Source organism: Amphiprion ocellaris, chromosome 21, assembly GCF_022539595.1.
Source record: "Amphiprion ocellaris isolate individual 3 ecotype Okinawa chromosome 21, ASM2253959v1, whole genome shotgun sequence".
NCBI classification, from domain to species: domain Eukaryota; kingdom Metazoa; phylum Chordata; class Actinopteri; family Pomacentridae; genus Amphiprion; species Amphiprion ocellaris.
The window spans coordinates 10,424,636-10,444,165 of record NC_072786.1 but is presented as its reverse complement, the minus strand read 5'-3'; the positions used below and the strand labels follow the sequence as shown (position 1 = coordinate 10,444,165).

The window sequence follows — 19,530 nt, the reverse complement described above, 5'->3', positions numbered from 1 at the left end:
CAAATATCACACCGAGGTTGCGGATGTGAGCAGAAGGAGATAGGGTGGTGTTATCAATGGTAATGGGGGGGTGGGGAAATGGTGTGAGTGATTTAGGTCCGATAAGGATGAGATCAGTCTTGTCACAGTTTAGCAGGAGAAAATTTTTCCTCATCCAGGATTTAATGTCGGCCAGGCAGCTGGAGAGAGAGGGGAGGGTGGTGGTGGCGGTGGTGTTGGTGGAGATGTAGAGTTGGATATCGTCGGCGTAGCAATGGAAGTGTAGGTTGTGGCGGCGGATGATGTTGCCGAGGGGGAGGAGGTACAGGATAAAGAGGAGGGGGCCAAGTACTGATCCTTGAGGGACACCATGGGACAGGGGGGCGGTGGGTGATGTGCAGTTGTTGACCTTGATGAATTGTTGTCGATTAGTGAGATATGATGTGAACCAGGTGAGGGCGGTTCCGGTGATGTTAATGGAGGATTGAAGGCGGGACAGGAGGATGGAGTGATTGATTGTGTCAAATGCTGCAGAGAGGTCGAGAAGAATGAGGATGGTGACTTGTCCAGAGTCTGAGGAGAGGAGGAGATCATTGGTGACCTTGAGGAGAGCAGTTTCAGTGCTGTGATGAGAGCGGAATCCGGATTGAAAGGTTTCATACAGGTTGTTGGAGGTGAGGTGAGTTTTCAACTGGGCAGCGACGACACGTTCTAATGTTTTGGATATGAAGGGGAGATTGGAGATGGGCCGGAAGTTGTGAGGGGAGGTTGGATCCAAACCAGGTTTTTTGAGGATGGGGGAGACAGAGGCGAGCTTGAGGGGTGAGGGGACACAGCCAGTACTGAGGGAAGTGTTGATGATGTTAGAGATGAGGGGGGCGATAACAGGGAGGCAGTTTTTGAGGAGGGCAGTGGGGATGGGGTCCAGGCAGGATGTGGAGTTTTTAGTTCCAGTGATGAATTTGGGCAGGTCCAGGGGGGAAACGGGCGAGAAGTGGGCCAGGGGGGGAAAGTTCAGAGGGTTTGGTGGAGGAGAGGGGGGATCAAGTGAAGTGGGAGAGGTGACAAGGCTGCTGTGGATGGAGATGATTTTGTTATGAAAAAAAGAGAGGAATAGGTTGCATTTGTCAGTGGTGAACGAGTTTGAGACTGTGTCCGGGGGGGCAAGGAGTTTATTGACAGTTGAGAAGAGGGATTTGGGGTTGTTGGAGCTGGTATTGATCAGGTCAGAGTAGAAAGTGGACCGTGCAGATTTCAGGGCGTCTTTGTATTGTTGGAGGAAGTCGGAGTAGGCTTGGCGGTGAACTGTCAGGTTTGTTTTCTTGACAAGACGTTCTAGCTGTCGTTTATGGGCTTTCATGAGGTGGAGTTCAGGGGTGTACCATGGAGCAGAGTGGGAGAAAGTAACTAATTTGGATTTGAGGGGAGCAAGCTGATCAAGACAGGAAGAGAGAGTATGATTGTAGTGGTTGATGAGGTCAGTGGGGTTATTGATTGACGGGGGAGGGGAGACGGACAATGCAGTGGTCAGTGAGGCGGAGAATACAGAGGGGGAGAGTGATCTGGTGTTTCTAAAAAAGATTGTCCGTTTTTCCTTGGGCAGGGGGGTGGGGAGGCTGATGTCCATAGTTATTGCTAGGTGGTCAGAGATGGAGAGATGACAGCTGGAGATATTTAGGACTGTAAGACCAGAGGAGCAAACCAGATCGAGGATGTGTCCATGGTTGTGGGTGGGGAAATTGACATGCTGGGTGAGGTTGAGTGATTGTAGGAGATCTAGGAAGTCAGAGGCAGATTTACTGTGAAGGTTGTCCATGTGAAAGTTGAAGTCACCAAGGATGAGGACTGACGGAGATGTAGCTAATAGCTGGGTGGCAAAGTGGGAAAAGTCAGGGAGAAATGAGGGGTTTGGTTTAGGTGGGCGGTAAATGATAGCAGTGACCATTGGGGTGGGACCGGGTGATTTAAAAACAAGGTGTTCAAAGGAGGGGGAGGCAGGGATGGAAAGTGGGATGGTTGTGAAGACCTGTTTGTGGATGACTGCGATGCCGCCTCCTCGACCTTCTGGGCGGGGTGAGTTGAGGTACGTGTATCCGGAGGGGGTGGCTTGGTTGAGTGGGTAGAAGTCCAGTGGTTTGTGCCATGTTTCGGTTAGACAGAGGAAGTCCAGTTTATTGTCCAGGATGAATAATTGTAGAATGGGGCCTTTGCTGGTGACGGAGCGGGTGTTGAAGAGGGCAAAGTTCAGGTGAAGTGTGGATGTGTGATTAGGGGAGGGCTTCTGGGGACAAGGCTGTGAGGTCCGTGGAAGTGGGCGAAGGTTAGCAAAATGGCAGTTTCTGAGGGAGGGCTGCCGAGGTTGTCTGAAGCTGATGATGGTGGGGATTTGGCAGCTTGTTGAATTCTGGTACTGCGGGGGTGACGGGCAAGGGGAGCCAGAGGGGGGAGGCAGTGGGTGTGCTGGAGGGGAAGATGGGGGGAGTTCCAGGTGGGGACAGAGGGGGGCGCTGTAGCTGGGAGGCGGTTCAGTGGAGCGTGAAGAAGAGATGGATGTAAACACTGGCACTAGTCAGTCTGAAGTGTGGACGGTGTATTGGATATTTGAGATTAAAAGTGATCTGCCGGACCTGTTTGGATGGATGCCATCACTGTTAAAATATTCTGGCCTGTTCCAGAAACAGTTAAAATTGTCAATAAAGTTAATTCTGCTGGCACGGCAGAACGAGCTAATCCAGGTGTTCAGGCTGAGCAGTCTGCTGAAGCGCTCAGAGTTGTTGTTTACCGTTGGTAGGGGCCCGCTAATAAAAATAGACTTTCCGCAGTCTTTCAGTAAGTCCGTCAGATTTTGAAAATCACGTTTTGTCTGCTCAGACTGGGGGCGCGCTGTGTCGTTGCAGCCGACGTGAAGGATAATGCGGTGTACAGAGGAGGGGAGTGAGCGGAGAACGGAAGGAATTTTAACAGCGATGTCTGCAGCTGTAGCACCGGGGAATGACAGTGTGATAGCGTTAAAGAACCTGATGCCTCTCATGATACTGTCGCCAATGATGAGCGTAGAGGGGGCGAAGAGAGGGGCAAGTGGTGGACGGGAGGTTGTGAACTTACGGGAGAGGTGGCGTGGAGGGCTTCCGGCTGAGGTTGCGTCGGGGCTGGTGTGCAGAGGAGGCGCCGCGGGTGCCAGCTGTCCCTGTGGCTCGGTGTCGGTAAGGGTGGAGGTGATGGTGGAGCGATGGAAACGCGGCGATGAGGAGTCTACAAACTCGGGTTGTAGACAGCTGCCATGATGGTCCAAGTCTTTGCCGACGGACCCGGCGGAGTGGCGGCGAACCGCGTCCCGCAGCAGACGTCGTCGGGAGGTTGCGGAGGATATCCGGGTTTGGGACCGCTGGATTTGTTGCTCTCCGGAGGAGGACCGAATGCTGCCGGTCGCCCGCGGAGGGGAGACCCTGCCGGTGGAGCCAGGCTGAGCCCGGGGGCCACCGCACGTTTGCGCGGAGGTGGTCTTTGCGCCGGCGTCCAGCGGCGACCGGGAAGTAGCCGCCCCCGATGAGGAGGCCGGCCGATCCGCAGCGTTGGACGTCGGGGGGTCCAGAGCCTTTGGCGGTCCGTCGTCTGTTCGGATGGGAGCCGCAGAGGCTCCGGCAGCTGGCAGGTTGGAGGAAGAGGAGGCGTCGCCGCCGATCAGCGTCGCCGCCGGGTTGGCGGGCCGGGGCTTGGCCGGTAGGGACAGAGCCGCAAAGCTGATGAGATTTGGTCGGGCCGGGGAGACGGTGTGGTCGTTGCGGCTGCTTTTGCCACGAATGACGACCTCGGACCAGGATGGATGTCGGTTCGGGGTTGAACAGGACGAGGGCCGGGGGCTGACGGGGACCCACGGGAGGGTGTCATGGAGGGAGGACTGGACTGAAGCGAGGTAGCGGGATTGCTTGCAGGCGACGTTCATGTAAGAGGTGAGTATATCTGATTTGATTTTTAGCTCCTCAGTTAGACGACGGATGTCAGCCTTCAGGCGGATGATGGTTGTGTTGGCTGCATCTAGTTCAGAGGTGTGGGGGGGGGCAGACAAGGAAGTGGTGTCCGGTGAAGAGTCCCTGGCTGTGTCCGCCATGTCCCTGGCTTCCGAAAACTAAACAGTGAACTAGGATTGTTACTGTGGTGCTATAAAGCCCTTATCTGCTGCTGTTTGCATCCAAACACTGTAACACTGTAACACACCGACGTGTTGAGCCACCGCAGCTAGTTAGCCGCTGCTGATAGCACTGTCCGTTAGCAGTTAGCTGCGGTTAGCCTCTGACCGGCGAAGTCTGAAAGTTCTTTACAAGGTGGTTTACGCTCAAAGTCTTTTCATCAGAAGGTGTAGCTTTGTACAAAAATAAAAATCTGTCAAAAGTCTGTCACGGCAGGACAAGGAGTTTGTCTCGCTGCGACTAATAATAATGTGGGAGCGGGAGCCCGACAAAACACGTCCTTCAGTCAGCCGTCATCACGTGACGAGTGTATACACACACACATGCTTGCACAGTGCAGAAAAACAAGCCCCGAGCAATGGAACGCCACAGTACCTGCCAGTTATGCATCACAATGGCACCTGGAATAAACAGCATGCAGGGCAAGAAGGATGTAGCTGCAAGGAGCAATGTGGCAACCGGACTTCAGTTCAGACATTTGGACATCAGGGAACAAAAAAAGTTTCACTGCACCACAAATTCTCAGGTTTTATCAGGAGCAAATATGCAATAAATATACAATATGAACAAAAAAAAAACTACTGAATAAAGCAAAAGGTACAGTACAATGAAGGATTTCTAATTTGGAGGTGGAAAAAATAAGCTATTGGAAAAGTTTTAATACTTGTGACCTGCATTGATTGATTTCTTGCATTTTTTCCTCACAAAATAGATAATGTACAAAAATAAAACATTTTGAAGTACAAAATACACAAGAACATTGAGCACAAGATTCTGTCATTATAACTTTTTTTTTCTTTTTCTGAGGAATATCTGGCACAAGAATGTCCTACTAGTTCAATAAAGTTTTCTCTTAGCTTAGGTTAGTTGAGCATAGCTTAGCTTATCTTAAGCGTTTATTTTGTAAATGAGCAATATTATTTACAGTGAATACTAATAAACTCCTGAGAAAAGGGATTTGGGAAAACTTGCTAGAGTTTGTGAAATCCATGTATTTGCTTTCTTAACCAGACTTAAAGGAGACCACTGATATGATCTCATATGTGCAACCTGAAAATGATGCAACAACCAGCTAGCCTACATTAGCATAAATCTTTGAAATGCTTTGAATGAAATCTACCTAATTTCTTGTCCAGGGGCTGTGACTTCTTTGCTGCCTGGTATTCTCAAGATACACATGAAATAAACGAAGCAGTCCATGTTAATTAGTGAGCGTTTGATTTGATTTTACAGCAGTCAGACTAGCTTTTCCCCTCCCTTTCCAGTCTTTATGCTAAGCTAGATTAATGGCCTCCTGTCTCCAGACATAAGGGGACAGACATGAGAACACCGTCCCTCTTCTCCTCTGACTCTCAGCAAGAAAAACTAAATTTATCTCCTTTGGATGAAGCAAACATCTAGGCCACATTTTAGCTATGTTATTTCCCCAAAGACATCTTTTAACCAGGATGAAAGTGCTGAAAAGAAAAGAAAATAGAACAAAAATCCATTGCAGAATGAGATAGCTTTAATTTTAAAACTGAAATTTAATTCCAGAGCATCCCAGTCTATTAAGGAGAACCAGTTGTAAAGCCTTCCTGTCTTTTTTTCACATTAAAGATGTTCATTTAGCACATCAAACGACTGGGAGGAAGCAGTTATGTCTGTTTTGGAAAATTTGAGCAATGAATATCACATCAAAGCTCCCCTTTTCTTTATTTTTTCCGAAATGAAAAAGTCAGTTTTGTGTTTGAAAAATCAAAGTTTTCCTAAAAAATGAGGCATGTTACACGGATCGTCGTGACCGGTGCTGTAGATGTTGCGTTCATGGTGGTGAAAGATTATTAGGTGACCCTCTGTTTTGCAAAGAAACACACAAAAATGTCTCCAGACGCCCACACAAGCGTACATGTGTGCACAGAGACGCACGGCCGAGGTCTGGAAATGTCAGTCAGCATGCTATCTCATTATTTCTGCCTCTTGAAGTTTCATGAGTGCAGAGGAGCTATTTGGGACACAAATTCACTTCATCACATAGAAAAAAAAGAAAAAGAAAAACCTTAGGCTTTTTTTTCCTTTTTTTCCCTTTTTTTTAAAGGGCTTGACAGCTTTTAGTGTGCAGATACTCATCAAGGCCGCCAAACAGGTGGAATAATCTTATAAAAATCAGGTGAGGCAATAGACTGGAAGGGAACAAGCATGAGGAGGAGGAAAAGAGGTGAAGAGAGGGGGGAAAAAAGAAAAACAGGAGGGCAGATGAGATGAAGAAAAGCAAGAAATGGACATAAAAGAGCAAAAAAAGAGAAAATAATGGTTGAGGAAGGGACAGATGAGGAGGAGGAGGGGAAAAAGAAAAGACAAGGGAAAATTAGCCGAGAGGAGATCAGCTGTGAGCAGAGGAGAGAGGATAGAAGGGAGACGGTGGCTAATTACAAAGCTCAGAGATTTATTTCTTTGCATTGGGTTTTTCTTGCACATTCCTCTTGAGCCTCTTTCCTAATTCCTGCAAGGCTCAATTCAGGTTTAGGAGAACGTCTGCCTACCGCGGCAGGTCAGATAGTACAGTTAATTATCCAGATAGAAGATCCACTGTAAAAGGAGACATGGGAGGGGATTTCCATGATGAAAGCAAATCTGCGAGTCTTAATGGCACTCAGTTGGGCCTTTCCAAGCCGTCTTTTGTTTGACTTTGTTGCCTGACATGTCAGCAAAGAGATTACTGTGCGTGCGTGTGTGCACAGTGCGAATGCTCGTGCATAATCCCCCTCCAACTTAAATGAAGAGCAATTCAGAATGATCTTAAATCGCCAGATCATGAACAATAAAAGAGGGCAAGTGCACTTTATATTGTCCGTGCATATGTGCAAAAGCCTTTGTGCGCTACGGGGAGATTTGCACACTTAGAGTTAGAAGTGCAACGATTCGGACAGATTCATAGTCGTCTTGAAACAAAGACTGGATTTAGTTAAAAAGGCTTTTTGAGTGGCTGTGAATGGAGGCCTGAGCTGCTTGCTGATGCATTACAGAGGAAAAGGTGGGCAGTGATTTGAAAATGTGCATGTGTTGGTGTGAGCACTGTTTTGCAAAGAGCTCATTGCAGGAATCAAGAGTGATGTTGATTTGCAGCAAAAAAAATCCCACAGCGTTGCAGGCCAACTGATGTGTGTGATGCAAAGCACAATCGTTCAAGGGGTTGTAACCGGAATAAACAAATGGGAGGAGTAGCACAAAAAAACACAAACAAAAAAATGGTCGTCCAATTCTCTGATTCCAGCTTCTTAAATAAATATTGTTTTTGGTTTCTTTACTGTTCTACGACAATAAACTGAATATCTTTGGGTTGTGGATAAAACAAGACACTTGAGCATCTCATCTTGGGTTTTGGGAAACACTGATAGAGATTTTTCATCATTTTTTGATGACCCATTGTGTAGGTCAAACAAGTAATCAGTTACTGAGAGAACAATCAACAGATTCATCTAGAATAAAAATTGACAGTTGTGATGTGAGTGACATTGTTACATGGAAACGTAGCGTCCAGTGTCCTCAAAAATAAACCAAAAAAAAAAAGGATTTGAAGTGTTGAAATGGTGTGTTATTAGTATTTTAGGTGAAGTAGCTTCTAGTTCATTTTGACAAACAGCAGGTCCATCTTCATCATCTTCTCATGTTACTGAGGAAGTCAGATAAGCCGTTAAAAGTCATTTCAAGGAGATAAGCACAACTAACATCAGTGCTTTTAAAATGTGTTTAGGTGTCTTTAGTGTTTGAAACTACCATGATAGATGCAGGAACAAATTCCATTCTCTGCAGTTGAAGTAGTTGAGCTACATTTTAGCTGGAGACTCATTAATGTGGCGTCTTAGTCAGTTGTTTTTTGTGTGCAATTTATTAAAAAAAAACATAGGACTCGTTTCTCAGTATAGAGACCAAAATAAGCTTGTTTTCCACCGTTTGTATTCTGCTTAATGAAGATATATAAAAAAACATAACGTTCTAAAGGTGTTCAAACATTTTGCTAATGCCACTTTTATAAAAATAAATGTGCAGCTCGGCCATATCTGATGTCCGACATCAGCAACCTCTGACACTCTGCTGATTCTGCTACCTGCTCAGGCCATATCTGATCTGTACAGTTTGTAATTATCGCAGCACATCTTCTTATCTTAGCACCATATCTGGGAGAGTGCTGAACTGCATTTATTATAGCTGATCTGATCTGTCTTTAGGCGCACTTCCTTTCTTTCTTCTCTTTCTCATTTGTTTTCTTACTGTCTTCCCTACTTTCCTTCCTTCCTTCTCTTCCTCTCTCACATCAGAAGCCCATCTTTCTCCTGCCATCTCAGGCTTGCCGTGGCATTAGACAGAATTTATTAGGCCAAGATGCTGGCTGTTGACATGAGTGTGATCTACCATTTGGTGGGAAGATAAGTGTCCCATGGAGGGTTTAATAATGTTCTCTCCCTCTCTCCTCCTTATCTCCCGCTGATGAAACCGCCGCTGATACCTTCCCTCACATAGCTTCAGACCTGTATTTGTGTGTGTTTATTTCTGTCCACTCCCCGCCTGTGCTTTTGCCTGCATGCGTGGGAGGGATTTTATTTCATATCGCCCAGGAATCTAATAAGTTTCAACAGAAGCCAGTGCCCTCACACCAGCAGCGGCGCAGCAGTGATATGGTCGAATGGTAACAGATAGTGTCACTATGAGCCAAGATGTTGCTGGGAGATGAGTTTAGTTAGTGACGCGAGACCAAATGTGACAGATAAAGGCTGTGTCTTAACTCGTCTTTGTGGTTTCTGATTGCTCATATGATAAATCACTGTTATTGAAACAGTCAGCTGTGAGCAAAAGAGCTCACCATTCTTTTAAGCGCTAATGTTTCCTGTAAAAATTGGAGATTGAACATATAGGCTGACGTTTTTTCAATTACACTGGCTGGCTATAAAGTCCAAAGTGATATAAACAAACATATCATTCAGAGGAACAGAAATAAAGAAAATTGGGTTTGGTTTAAGCTTTATAATTGGTACAGATGCTACTAGAGACAGATTTATTCATCTATTGAAGAAGTTGTTGCACTACTCTGTCCAGTTTATAGCATTTTTGGTGCCAAATGTAATTGAAACACCACCATTAATGAACATTAAAGCCACATTTTGCCAAACTATGCTTAAATACTCAGCTTGGCATGTTCCTACAGTAGTATTTACCCCCGAAATGTAGCCATAACCTGGTAAAAATGTAAGTGTTTGAGACATTTTGAGCAACAGCATAGACAAAGAAGAAAGGATGCTGCAAAAGCATTTGGAGATTTTCCTTTGGATTCTGACATTTTTATTTTGCTCTGAAACTGGGTCACTGTTGAAATTCTTTGTGGCTGCTGTAATTATAGCTGACACCATCTAAAGAGGAGGGAACTACAAACTTTTTTTTGTGCTGTGTTTAAATATACGTGTCAACATTGGGATTGAAAATATGCCCAGAAAACTTGTCTGCATTCCCCTTACATTCATAAAAGGGTGCACACAGGGAATCCTATACTCACTAGTAGGGAACCACTTGCTTTCAAACATTACTGCTACAAGGATTGGGTTAAGTTGATTTAGAGTCAATCCCTAGATCTCTAGGGACCAGACAGAGTCACATCCGACACCCCAGTGTTCCTAATGCAATCCTTCCTTCTCTGTTGGTTCCATCTGTTGGTCTAATAATAACTAATGTCAACCCTGCTCTCCATCATGCATTGGCCCAGAGTTGTAACTACACCTTAATGAGAGACAAGATAATTAGAATCTTGTTTGAAAATGATGTTGCACATACGTTGAGTTATATAATGTCTGGACCGGTACCCAAATACAAGTTTCCTTTCATGCAAAAGTTGCAATTTCGAAACACCACTGGCATCCATAAAACAAAACAAATAGTTGTATTTTAGTCACGAGGTTAGCAAGACAGGTGGACGAGAGGAAGCTGCACTGCCAACTAGCACATCAAATTAGCATTACTGTTAGTTTCTGACACCAAACTTGAAGTGAAAACACATTTACCTGATTCCTAGATCCACAAATCATGTTCATTGTGCTTTTTATTTCCTCTTTTTGTGACCAGAATATTAGTTTCTACTTCATCTTCTCATCAAAGGAGAAATATTAAGCCTTTACCCTACACAACTTGCTTATTAAAGATATAGGGCCACACAACATGATGCCACCTGCTTTACCGGTGGGTAATGTAGCAAACATTCAGCTCACATTATGTCTTCTATGGATATATTGCAATTTTTTTTGGAGGGGGGAGAAGTTAAAAACACTTGAAAGTTATGGAAAAATATGTAAATAGGAGTACAATGGGAGAAAGAGATAAAATATGGGAGAATCCTTGGAAAAATAGGTGTTTGATATTTCAAATATTGCTTTTAAAATGATTTAAATTAAGTGTTGTGTTGTTTAATCACCAAATCAACTTCGCCAAATCAATCAAGGCCTGTAATACAGGCTTTAATTGCAGATTACAGGAATTGGAACTCAGATTATTTGATTTCATTTGCCTCTTGTAAACACAACATTAACAAATGATCGCATTAGGCACCTCAATTCCGATTAGAGCGGCTGTAAATTATGTTTCCAATCGCCATAACTTTAGATTGTTGGTGGGGCAAATCATCATTAATCCTCCCTCAAACTGACTGGAAATCTGCCACCTCAACCTGAAACGTCTGCACGGCTCCATTATTAAATCTTACATCATTCATCGGAGACAAGTGTGATAACTTATCTCTCAACTGTCATCGCTGATGGGGCTCTTTTTATAGTTTCTCACTGTCAAAAACGACACCACATGCAGAGGAGACCACTCAAACGCCCACATAGCAGCACTCGTTCCCTCGTTACCAGTATTTACCAGGCATCGCTATACATCTTCATCAGCTGAGGGTCACCCCACTGGATGGTAATTCAGAAGCGAAACATAACCCGTTAGTGAATTGTATAAGTGACCTTGCTGACGACATTCATTACTAATGGATTAAATAACGAACGGAAGGAAAAAAGAAAAGGAAAAAAATGGTTAAAGCTCTACCAGACCTCACAATATTACATCTGACAAGTTTTTCCTTTCACCTCAGTGAATGGTGTGTTTTCAATATGTCCTTTTAATTTTCTTTTCTTCTCTATTGCTTCCTTTTTCCAATTACAATGGCCTCCTCTACACTCCCCTTACCGAGGGACTGCCGGCTATAGATGCAGATTTGGAGCAATTTCTCCTCCTTTAGATTTACATAAAATGGAAATTTGTCTTTGGCAAACATCACATAAGGACAAACTCCACAAAAGGCTCAATGGAAATGAAAAGTAAATTCATGATTAAATTCTTAAAAAAGATGAAACAGGTCTTCTTAAAAGGAGGAATCGTGGAGTCTAGTGCAGTCATAGGATGTTTGTGTGTTTCGAAAGTGTTCTTGAAAGGCATGAGTTGAACATTTTTACAGTAGATGAAAGAAGGATTTCCTTGAACTTTAAACTGTAAATGTGCAGCTTAACACGTGTTATCTAGGAGGACTGATTGTGGGTTGGTGCTGGAGCTGGAGTTGATGCAAGAACCTTTACTTCTTTTTTCATGTGATTGCAATGTGAGAAAATCAGTCGTATTTACTGTTCTATGCACTATTGTAAAGAAACAGTATGGCTACTACAAGACTTACCTGGAGCCATTTAGTTTAGCACAACGATTGAAAACACCAGAGAAGCAGTTAGTTTGCAACTTTGGATAGTAACAAAATTTGTCTAACCAGCACCACTAAAGCACACTTGTAACCATTTAATATCGTGTTTCTTGATTCTGTGTAAAAGTTACTGTTTTCTCTGGAAGATTTGGAGGTTATGTGATTATTTTCTTTTTAGCTACAAGCTGCTAGGAGCCAACTAGTTTGTCTTTATGCTTTAAGCTTTATATTTAACATACAGATAAGAGGATGGTATCATTTGGTTTAATAAACTCTTCAAATGTCTGAATTTGGGGTCTAGGAAGCAGCTACAGTCATGTGAAAAAGTAGGTGTATTTTTGGACTAGCAACAATTTGTTCAGGTATAATATCTTCGTCTGAAGGCAGCATTTCAAAGACAATCAAAGGACACATAAAACGGACATTAGTCATTTTCAGAATTCAAATAAACAAGAAAAACATGGAAATTTAAAGCCAGGATTCCAGATTAGGTGCCAAAGATTAGAACCTCTTTAGGCAGTGACAGGTGGAACCGGTCTTACTCACACCTTTGACGTCAAGTATCTGCTGCTCCACTCTAAGTGTGCGGTGTCACCATGTCAAGACCTAAGAGCTCTCTAAGGCCTTCAGAATAAAAGGGCCGTGAAGGCCTCGTGCCAACTGTGAAGCATGCTGGTGGATCTACTGTGCATCAGGGTTGCTTCACTGCCTCAGGAGCAGGGCTGCTTCAGTCATTGATTCTACTATGAAATGCGCATCATATCAAGGAGCGCTTGAAGGTAATGCGAAGCCATCTGTCCGAAAGCTGAAGATGATCAGAAGTGGGCCTTTCAACTGGGTAATAATCCTGGAAGCATCAACAAATCCACTAAGGAATTCCTGAAAAGGATGAAACTGACGGGAAGTGAGCTGTCAAACAAGACAAAAAGAGCTGAAATGTTGTGATGAGGGGTATAAAACGGGCAGAACATGCAAGAAAAACCCCAGACATCTTGCACCTGAAGGGAAATTGCATTGCAGAGTGGTCAGAAATCATATCAGGCACTGGTGGAGAAATATGCAAAACAACTACAAGATTTTATTTCTGCTAAATGGGGACAATATTAGCTTTTGAGATTGAGGTGTACTTACTTTTCCACAGAAAAATGTGACATCTATTGATATTTTGGTTGAATAAATAACTGAAAATGTAAATTTTTCTTATAGTTTCATTCAAATATATCACCTTTATTAGTAGGCGTCGCATCAAAAATTTTACTTATTTGTATTCTCTTATTATTCTTACTTGTTTGCACCTAGCTGGCAACTGGTTTAGTATTATCAATGTGCATTATGGAGAAATCACTGCTGTTACAGTGCATGTCATTTGTGTAACTGTAGAACAACAGAGGCAATAAAATGCATCCCTGAGGACCAGCTGCAGGAAAAAGCTAGTTAGCGAAGATGCTAAGGTCGGGGTGTTCCTCAAACTCACAAGTCTGTAAGAAGTGTTTGTCTAATCATGTCCAATGGCAAATGTTTTTACAGCTTCTTTGTCTTTTATTTTTCTGGCAACCCTCAAAGGCGGCATGACAAGCCAAGGTTCTTTAATTGCTCAAATGGGAATAACAGCGGAAACCTTTGGACAACTCAAATGTCTTCTTTGTGTTCTACTCTTTTGTAGATGTCAGCGATGGAGGTAATTGTGTAAAGAACAATCTCTCTCTTTGAGAGAGAATCTTGCATGTTTTCTCATAAACCTACATGCTTAGTGGGTTTTAGACTATTGGTTTGGGAAGTTACTGACATTTTTAGACACCGCTGTCCATTTGAGACATCAGAAATGTGCAGGGCGCCATTCAATGGTATGACAAGCAGTTTATTCTAAAGCGAGCCCTTTAGGGATGCAAACTCAAAGGACCAGACCTGATCAGACAGATGCTTCACATTCCTGGATGTCTAGAAATGAGATAGCCAACGAACTGTTTAATGGGTAAACTGCAACAATAAGTTTTGCCCAGAAAACGGCATGGGAATGTGCTTATGTGTGTATGCTGACAACTTTTAATGGTTTTCAGATTTTTTTGAGTTGTTTGAAAATTGCTTTCTTCTCCCCGTTGTGCCACTTTGTCCCTGAGGTAAAAAAATATTCAAGTTAAACACGTTTTATATTGTTTGTGTGCAGCTAGCCTTGAGGTGGGAGTGCTAAGTAATTCAACCCTCAGCAAAATGCACTCAACAATAATAACGGCATACAATTTGAAGCTCACTTTTTTACTGTGCTGACACAGTGTCTATGGTACTTGCATAATTTAGCCATGAAGTGCTTGAGAAGGTATACATATTTCATAGATTGATCGCTATAGAGATATTGTCTATGGTGAACAGATATTAGCATTGAGCACCGTGCCGGCTGATGATCTACATGCAAGGTTGTGACAGCTACTGAAGGTGCCCTTAGAGCAAATTTATAGATATGGAAGAGAGCACAATTCCCACATGTTTTATAAGAGACCCGTGGAAGAATATGATGTATGTATGGCCTATAATTCATTCAAGGTTTCACTGTTATCCATTAAAGAATGCTGTTCTCCATCCATAAATGCATACGAATATGGGAGTGAATTTATGTTTCCTTCTTCCTTTATCTCGCACACTTCCTGTAATGGTCAAGACTGTTATCAAGTTACACTTGTCCTCTACTTTGTCTTCATCCTTCTGTCCTCTTATCTCAGTTCATCTTTTTGTCTTTCTGATTTCCATATTCGGGCAGACATGTGTTGCTCGGATGGATTTTATCCTTTAATACCTTATTGTCAGACACAGTTGCTGATTCTGAAGATTGTGAGCAAACCTGAGTCACAAATCTGTCATTAGATACCTCATCTTCAAAGAGGTTTTCTTATTATACCAAAAAAAGCACCTCATGACACCACATTCACCGTATAATGACCTGTAAATTCCACTTTTTCTTTCTCTCGCCCCAGAAGCCACGTTATTCATAAACCCTGTTGAGCTTTCGCGGAACAAAAATGATATTTGTTTACAAAAATAAGGTTTGTTTACTCTGAAATCTCTGCAGGGTACCTTCGGTGTCAGGGAAGTTGCTTGAAAATTGTTTTCATATCTTGAGTTATACCTTCATTTCTGGCTGTTATCGTGTAGTCTGGTGCTGGTGCGTTATCATCCAGGCGCTTTTTACCAAAGCCACAGGTTTAATGTAAATTTCTGATCCTACGACCGCGGTTATTGATGATTCATTCTGCCTCAAGGCCTCTCGCAGAAACAGCTAACTGCATGTGTCATGTGTGATTTTCTAGAACTGATTGACTGCCGTTGCAATGGAGGATAGTGAAAACAGAGCTGATACTGTAGGAGGGCTGCAGGATGGAGGATTCATACCCGTAGTCCATTCAAATGAGCTCAAGTACCCCCTCACTGACACCAGCTGTCATGTTCCAGAGCACTGTTTTTTACTGCTATCGATTATATAAAAGCAGATATTATTACAGTGTTCTTTCATACAAAACTTAGCGATGGTAGAAATGATTAGATTAGATTCAAGCAGCACAAGTATTAAGACAACGAAATGGAGTTCAGCATCTAACCAGAAGGTCAAAAGCAGCAGTGAAGTGCATTATTTGCAGTATAGCATATGGATGATGTTACAGTATAAACAGAATTAACAGTATGGACAGAGCACTATGAACACAATAATATTATATAAATAGTCTACAGATGGAGATTTATTGTTGTTAATTGTTAGATTTCACCCAGTTATCCCTTATGTTTAGCTTTTTATTTCAACTTTTCCCTCTCATCTTATTTCTAAACAAGCATATGTAGATACAGATGGGTGACAAACGAAAGGAAACAACAGTGTAAAGTGTCCCATTAAGCAACCTTGTGCCGAATCACCAGTTTCAACACACCTTGGCATTGATTCTCCACGTTTGCTGAATGGATGAAACACCATTTTTTTCAAGAAGATATTCCTTTATTTGGTCCAGTATCTCCATTAGTTGTGGATCTGGTGACTGTGAAGGCCTTAGCATAGAATTCCCATTGTTTTTATACTCATTTACTAATCCCCGGGCACTTATGAATGAAAAAATTGTCATCCTGGAAGAGACAACTTCCATCAGGATTGAAATGTCTCATCATAGGATCAACTTTGTATTAATATGCAGTGACCATTCATTGTCAAAGGGCAAGAGGATAACCACAAGCAAACCACCAGATACCCCTACTGGAGAGTCTAAGGTTCAGATTTTTCCTTTAATTTGTCACCCCGCTGTATGTATACACCGTTTTTCCAGCTCAAATCATTGGTTGAACCAAGTATTTACACTCAAAGTTTTCTAACTAATTTCTAACTTCATTTTCTATGACCTCAACCCTTTGTGTTTAATGATGCGGCTATTTCTGTCATTACTGCAGATTTCTAGCCAGACTAAGACAATGCAGTTATGATATCAGGTTCAATACTTGGACACAGCGTTAGATTTTCATTCCGTGCACAATAGCTGCAGCGAGACAAGGATCTACAGGGGCCTAGAGAATAAAACTCCTTGTGAAAAGAAGCAAGTGGAGGAATCACATGGCGGTACGCGTCCTCCAAACACCGACAACAGCGGTTGGCAATCAGAACAAAAAAACAAAACAAAAACAGCAACAGTACTGACACAACAAGCGGTACAGATTATCCACCAGAAGAAACCTAAAACTATTAGGGTGGACTGAAAGATTACATTGCAGCTATACCATTTAGTTGTCACTGTATTTATCTGCGTTGTCATCATGTTTTAGTATTTAAGTGAAGCCTACAGTACCAGCGAATGGAATCGGTTGAACCCTGGGGTTTTTCTGGGAAATATAGAAACTCACTAACTGCAGCAAAGCAGAACAGGCTGAGACAAACACAGCTGAAAAGATGTACAAATCACAGCATGTACTGATGACAAAAAAATCTTGTGGAATGCAATGAATGTCCCGAAACTGTATTTGACACTTTTTTCTCTTTATATCCCTGGTGCTTGAAGCTTAATGTGCAGGGCTTACAAAATATGTCATCCTGCTTTAAATGTTGCAGAGTGGTGTAAAACCTTCTAAATATCTCCTGTGATGTTTGATTTTATTTACCTGACTGATCACAGCTCCCTCCATTTCTCTCCATCTGTCTGATTTCCCCCATCTTTCCCTCATCTCTCACTGTCATCCCCTGCTCTCATACCTCTCAATTGTCTCTTTACTTCATTGCTTTTCATCTACCTGCATATCTTGTCTCTCTTTCAACCCACCCTTTCTGCATCTCTTCATCTTTTTTCAATCCATTTATATGTACTGCTACATATTTTTTCTCTCCCCTTTTTCCATAATTTTTCAATCGTGTTATATCTCTGCCCATATCTGTCTTCCTCCATCTGTCATCCCCAAACCCACTCTCTCTATTTTAATCGTTACATCTCTGCATCCACTTCGTTCTATCGTGTCTCTCTGTTTATTTCTTCCATTTTTCTTCCCGCCACCCACTCCTCGCCCTTCTGATCTTTCTTTCTGTCTCCTCTGCAGCTGGCATTGTTCGGAAAAAGCAGTGGTGTGAGATGGTGCCATGTTTGGAGGACGAAGGCTGTGACCTGTTAGTCAATAAATCTGGCTGGACTTGTACACAGCCCGGAGGCCGAGTCAAAACCACCACGGTGAGTTCAGGCTCTCTTTCAGTCCCTGAGGTTCCACCAGCCATGCACAAACCTGCACGGAAAGTCAATTGCGATGTAAATACAAACTAAGGATACATGTTATAGATGTTTTTAAAGGCTCCCTCCAGTAAAAATCGAGTTTTTCGCCTTATTAGCATGTCCATATGGTGTTTTTTATACGGCAAATCATTAAAAAAAAACAGCAGTTAGTACCATGGCCGAGCATTTCCACCACCAAATCCAACACATTGAAACTTTTGTGGTTTTTAATGTAGCAAACCTAAGGAGAAAATCCTGCCTACTTGCAACGTGGGGCTTTCTGCATCCTTCATTAGCATCGGTTACCAGTTCAAACATGTATGGCTAAATTACTCCAATACTGCAACTTGCGATTGTGCATTGCAAAATAGCTTTACTTTATTCCAGCAGAATGTAGGTGAGCTGGTGTGCTCGAGCGGCATCAAGCAGCAGAGAAATTCATAGATCTGCACATTCTTAAGTATGCATTGATGCCATTTTAAGGCATGAAAAGATCATTATATATAACTTTGATACACAGAAACAAGTTTTTAAGGAATCTACAATTTTACTGCCAAACCCATTTCCAAAAGCTGAGCCACTGTGGAGGATCAAAGCTCTGATCCAGCTGGTTTTAAAGCAGTGTTTTCTGTTGCAAACTGCATTTCGTTCAAGACATTTTCAGTTACTAAACTGCTGATATTTGACAGTGTGGATGTAGAGGCTGTACAAAAGGTTGAGCTTGTAACAGGACACAATTGAAATCCACATTTCACAGGAATTGTCCTCTTATGGCTTCAATGTATACAAGGAAAAATAATGCCATGTAAGCCTGTTAGTCAAACCGCTTAAGAAAGATGAAAGACATATTGTATGCTCTGTGCTATCAAATGCACCTTTTCAGTTCAGTATGTTCAGGTTCAATCAGATTTTTCTGCTACAGCCTGTCATGGTGTGGCATGACCTTTAGCTTATGGTGGCTAATGTTATCAATATGTAACTGCAAAGATATTGCCGATTTTATGATTGTTCTTTACTTATGATACACTAAAATAAACTAAATGCAACACGAGATATATTTTCTGCATCATGCATGTCATTGCATTTCATTTGCTCTCAGCCTGGTCACCTAATAATGATGTCTTAACCTTCTGAACCCCAAGACTGAGGGTTATCTTTCAAACAAATCACCAAATTCAAATCATTTATCAAAGCCAGAAATTGCAAAAACAGAAAGAATAGTTGCAATTTGGCCCTGAACCCATCACCTGTGATAGAATCAAATCTAATCTTAAAATTGTGATAGTTCATAGTAAATAATGTTATGTTTCATTTGTCCAAAACAACCCATTTGCATTAACCAAATTCTGTAAACAACAAACAAAACAACAACAACAAATGCGACAGCAAAGGCATTTCAGACCAAACTGTGACCAACAGTTAGGAGACAAAAATTTAACAGAACTAGGATGAACTACAGGCACTGTTTACACAGTGAAGATAGGAGCTAAATATCTATCCAGTATGTGGCGTCACCGTTTGTTTTTTGCAGTATTAATAACGGCCGGAGGTAAAATGTTGTATAAGTTTTTCATTTTTATGATTTATGGCATTACAACTTTTATTATGGCTCACAGAACACTTTTTTGAGTTCTCTCTACTTCTAGCTATAGTTGTGCTGTTTCTATAGGGCTGCGGGACTTGATTTTGCTTCAAAACATTACTTCACAGTTAGTGAAAATGTAGCATGGGTAAAATAACACCCAGAAACTGCTTGGGGTTCAGAGGGTTAAACAAAACAAAATTACATAATTTTTGGGGCCACTGCAGGGTTCAGCACAATGAGCTATGTAAGTTATGTATATGCACATAGAGCAGACACATAGCAACAATAGCATTCATTTGGATTTGTTTGTCTGACAACATGCCAAATCTAAGTTCAATATTATGTCTTCTTATAGCTCAG

The 19,530-nt window shown here is 42.4% G+C and overlaps 1 protein-coding gene across 3 annotated transcripts in view; it reads left to right on the top strand.

Annotated features, from left to right (window-relative positions):
- LOC111565695 (chemokine-like protein TAFA-5) overlaps nucleotides 1–19,530 on the top strand; it is a 204,798-nt gene that overhangs the window by 168,911 nt on the left and 16,357 nt on the right. For all 3 annotated transcript variants that reach the window (XM_055006532.1, XM_055006531.1, XM_055006533.1), the window contains exon 3: nucleotides 17,419–17,546. In XM_055006532.1, the coding sequence (XP_054862507.1) occupies nucleotides 17,419–17,546 (128 nt within the window). The remainder of the gene's footprint in view (nucleotides 1–17,418; nucleotides 17,547–19,530) is intronic.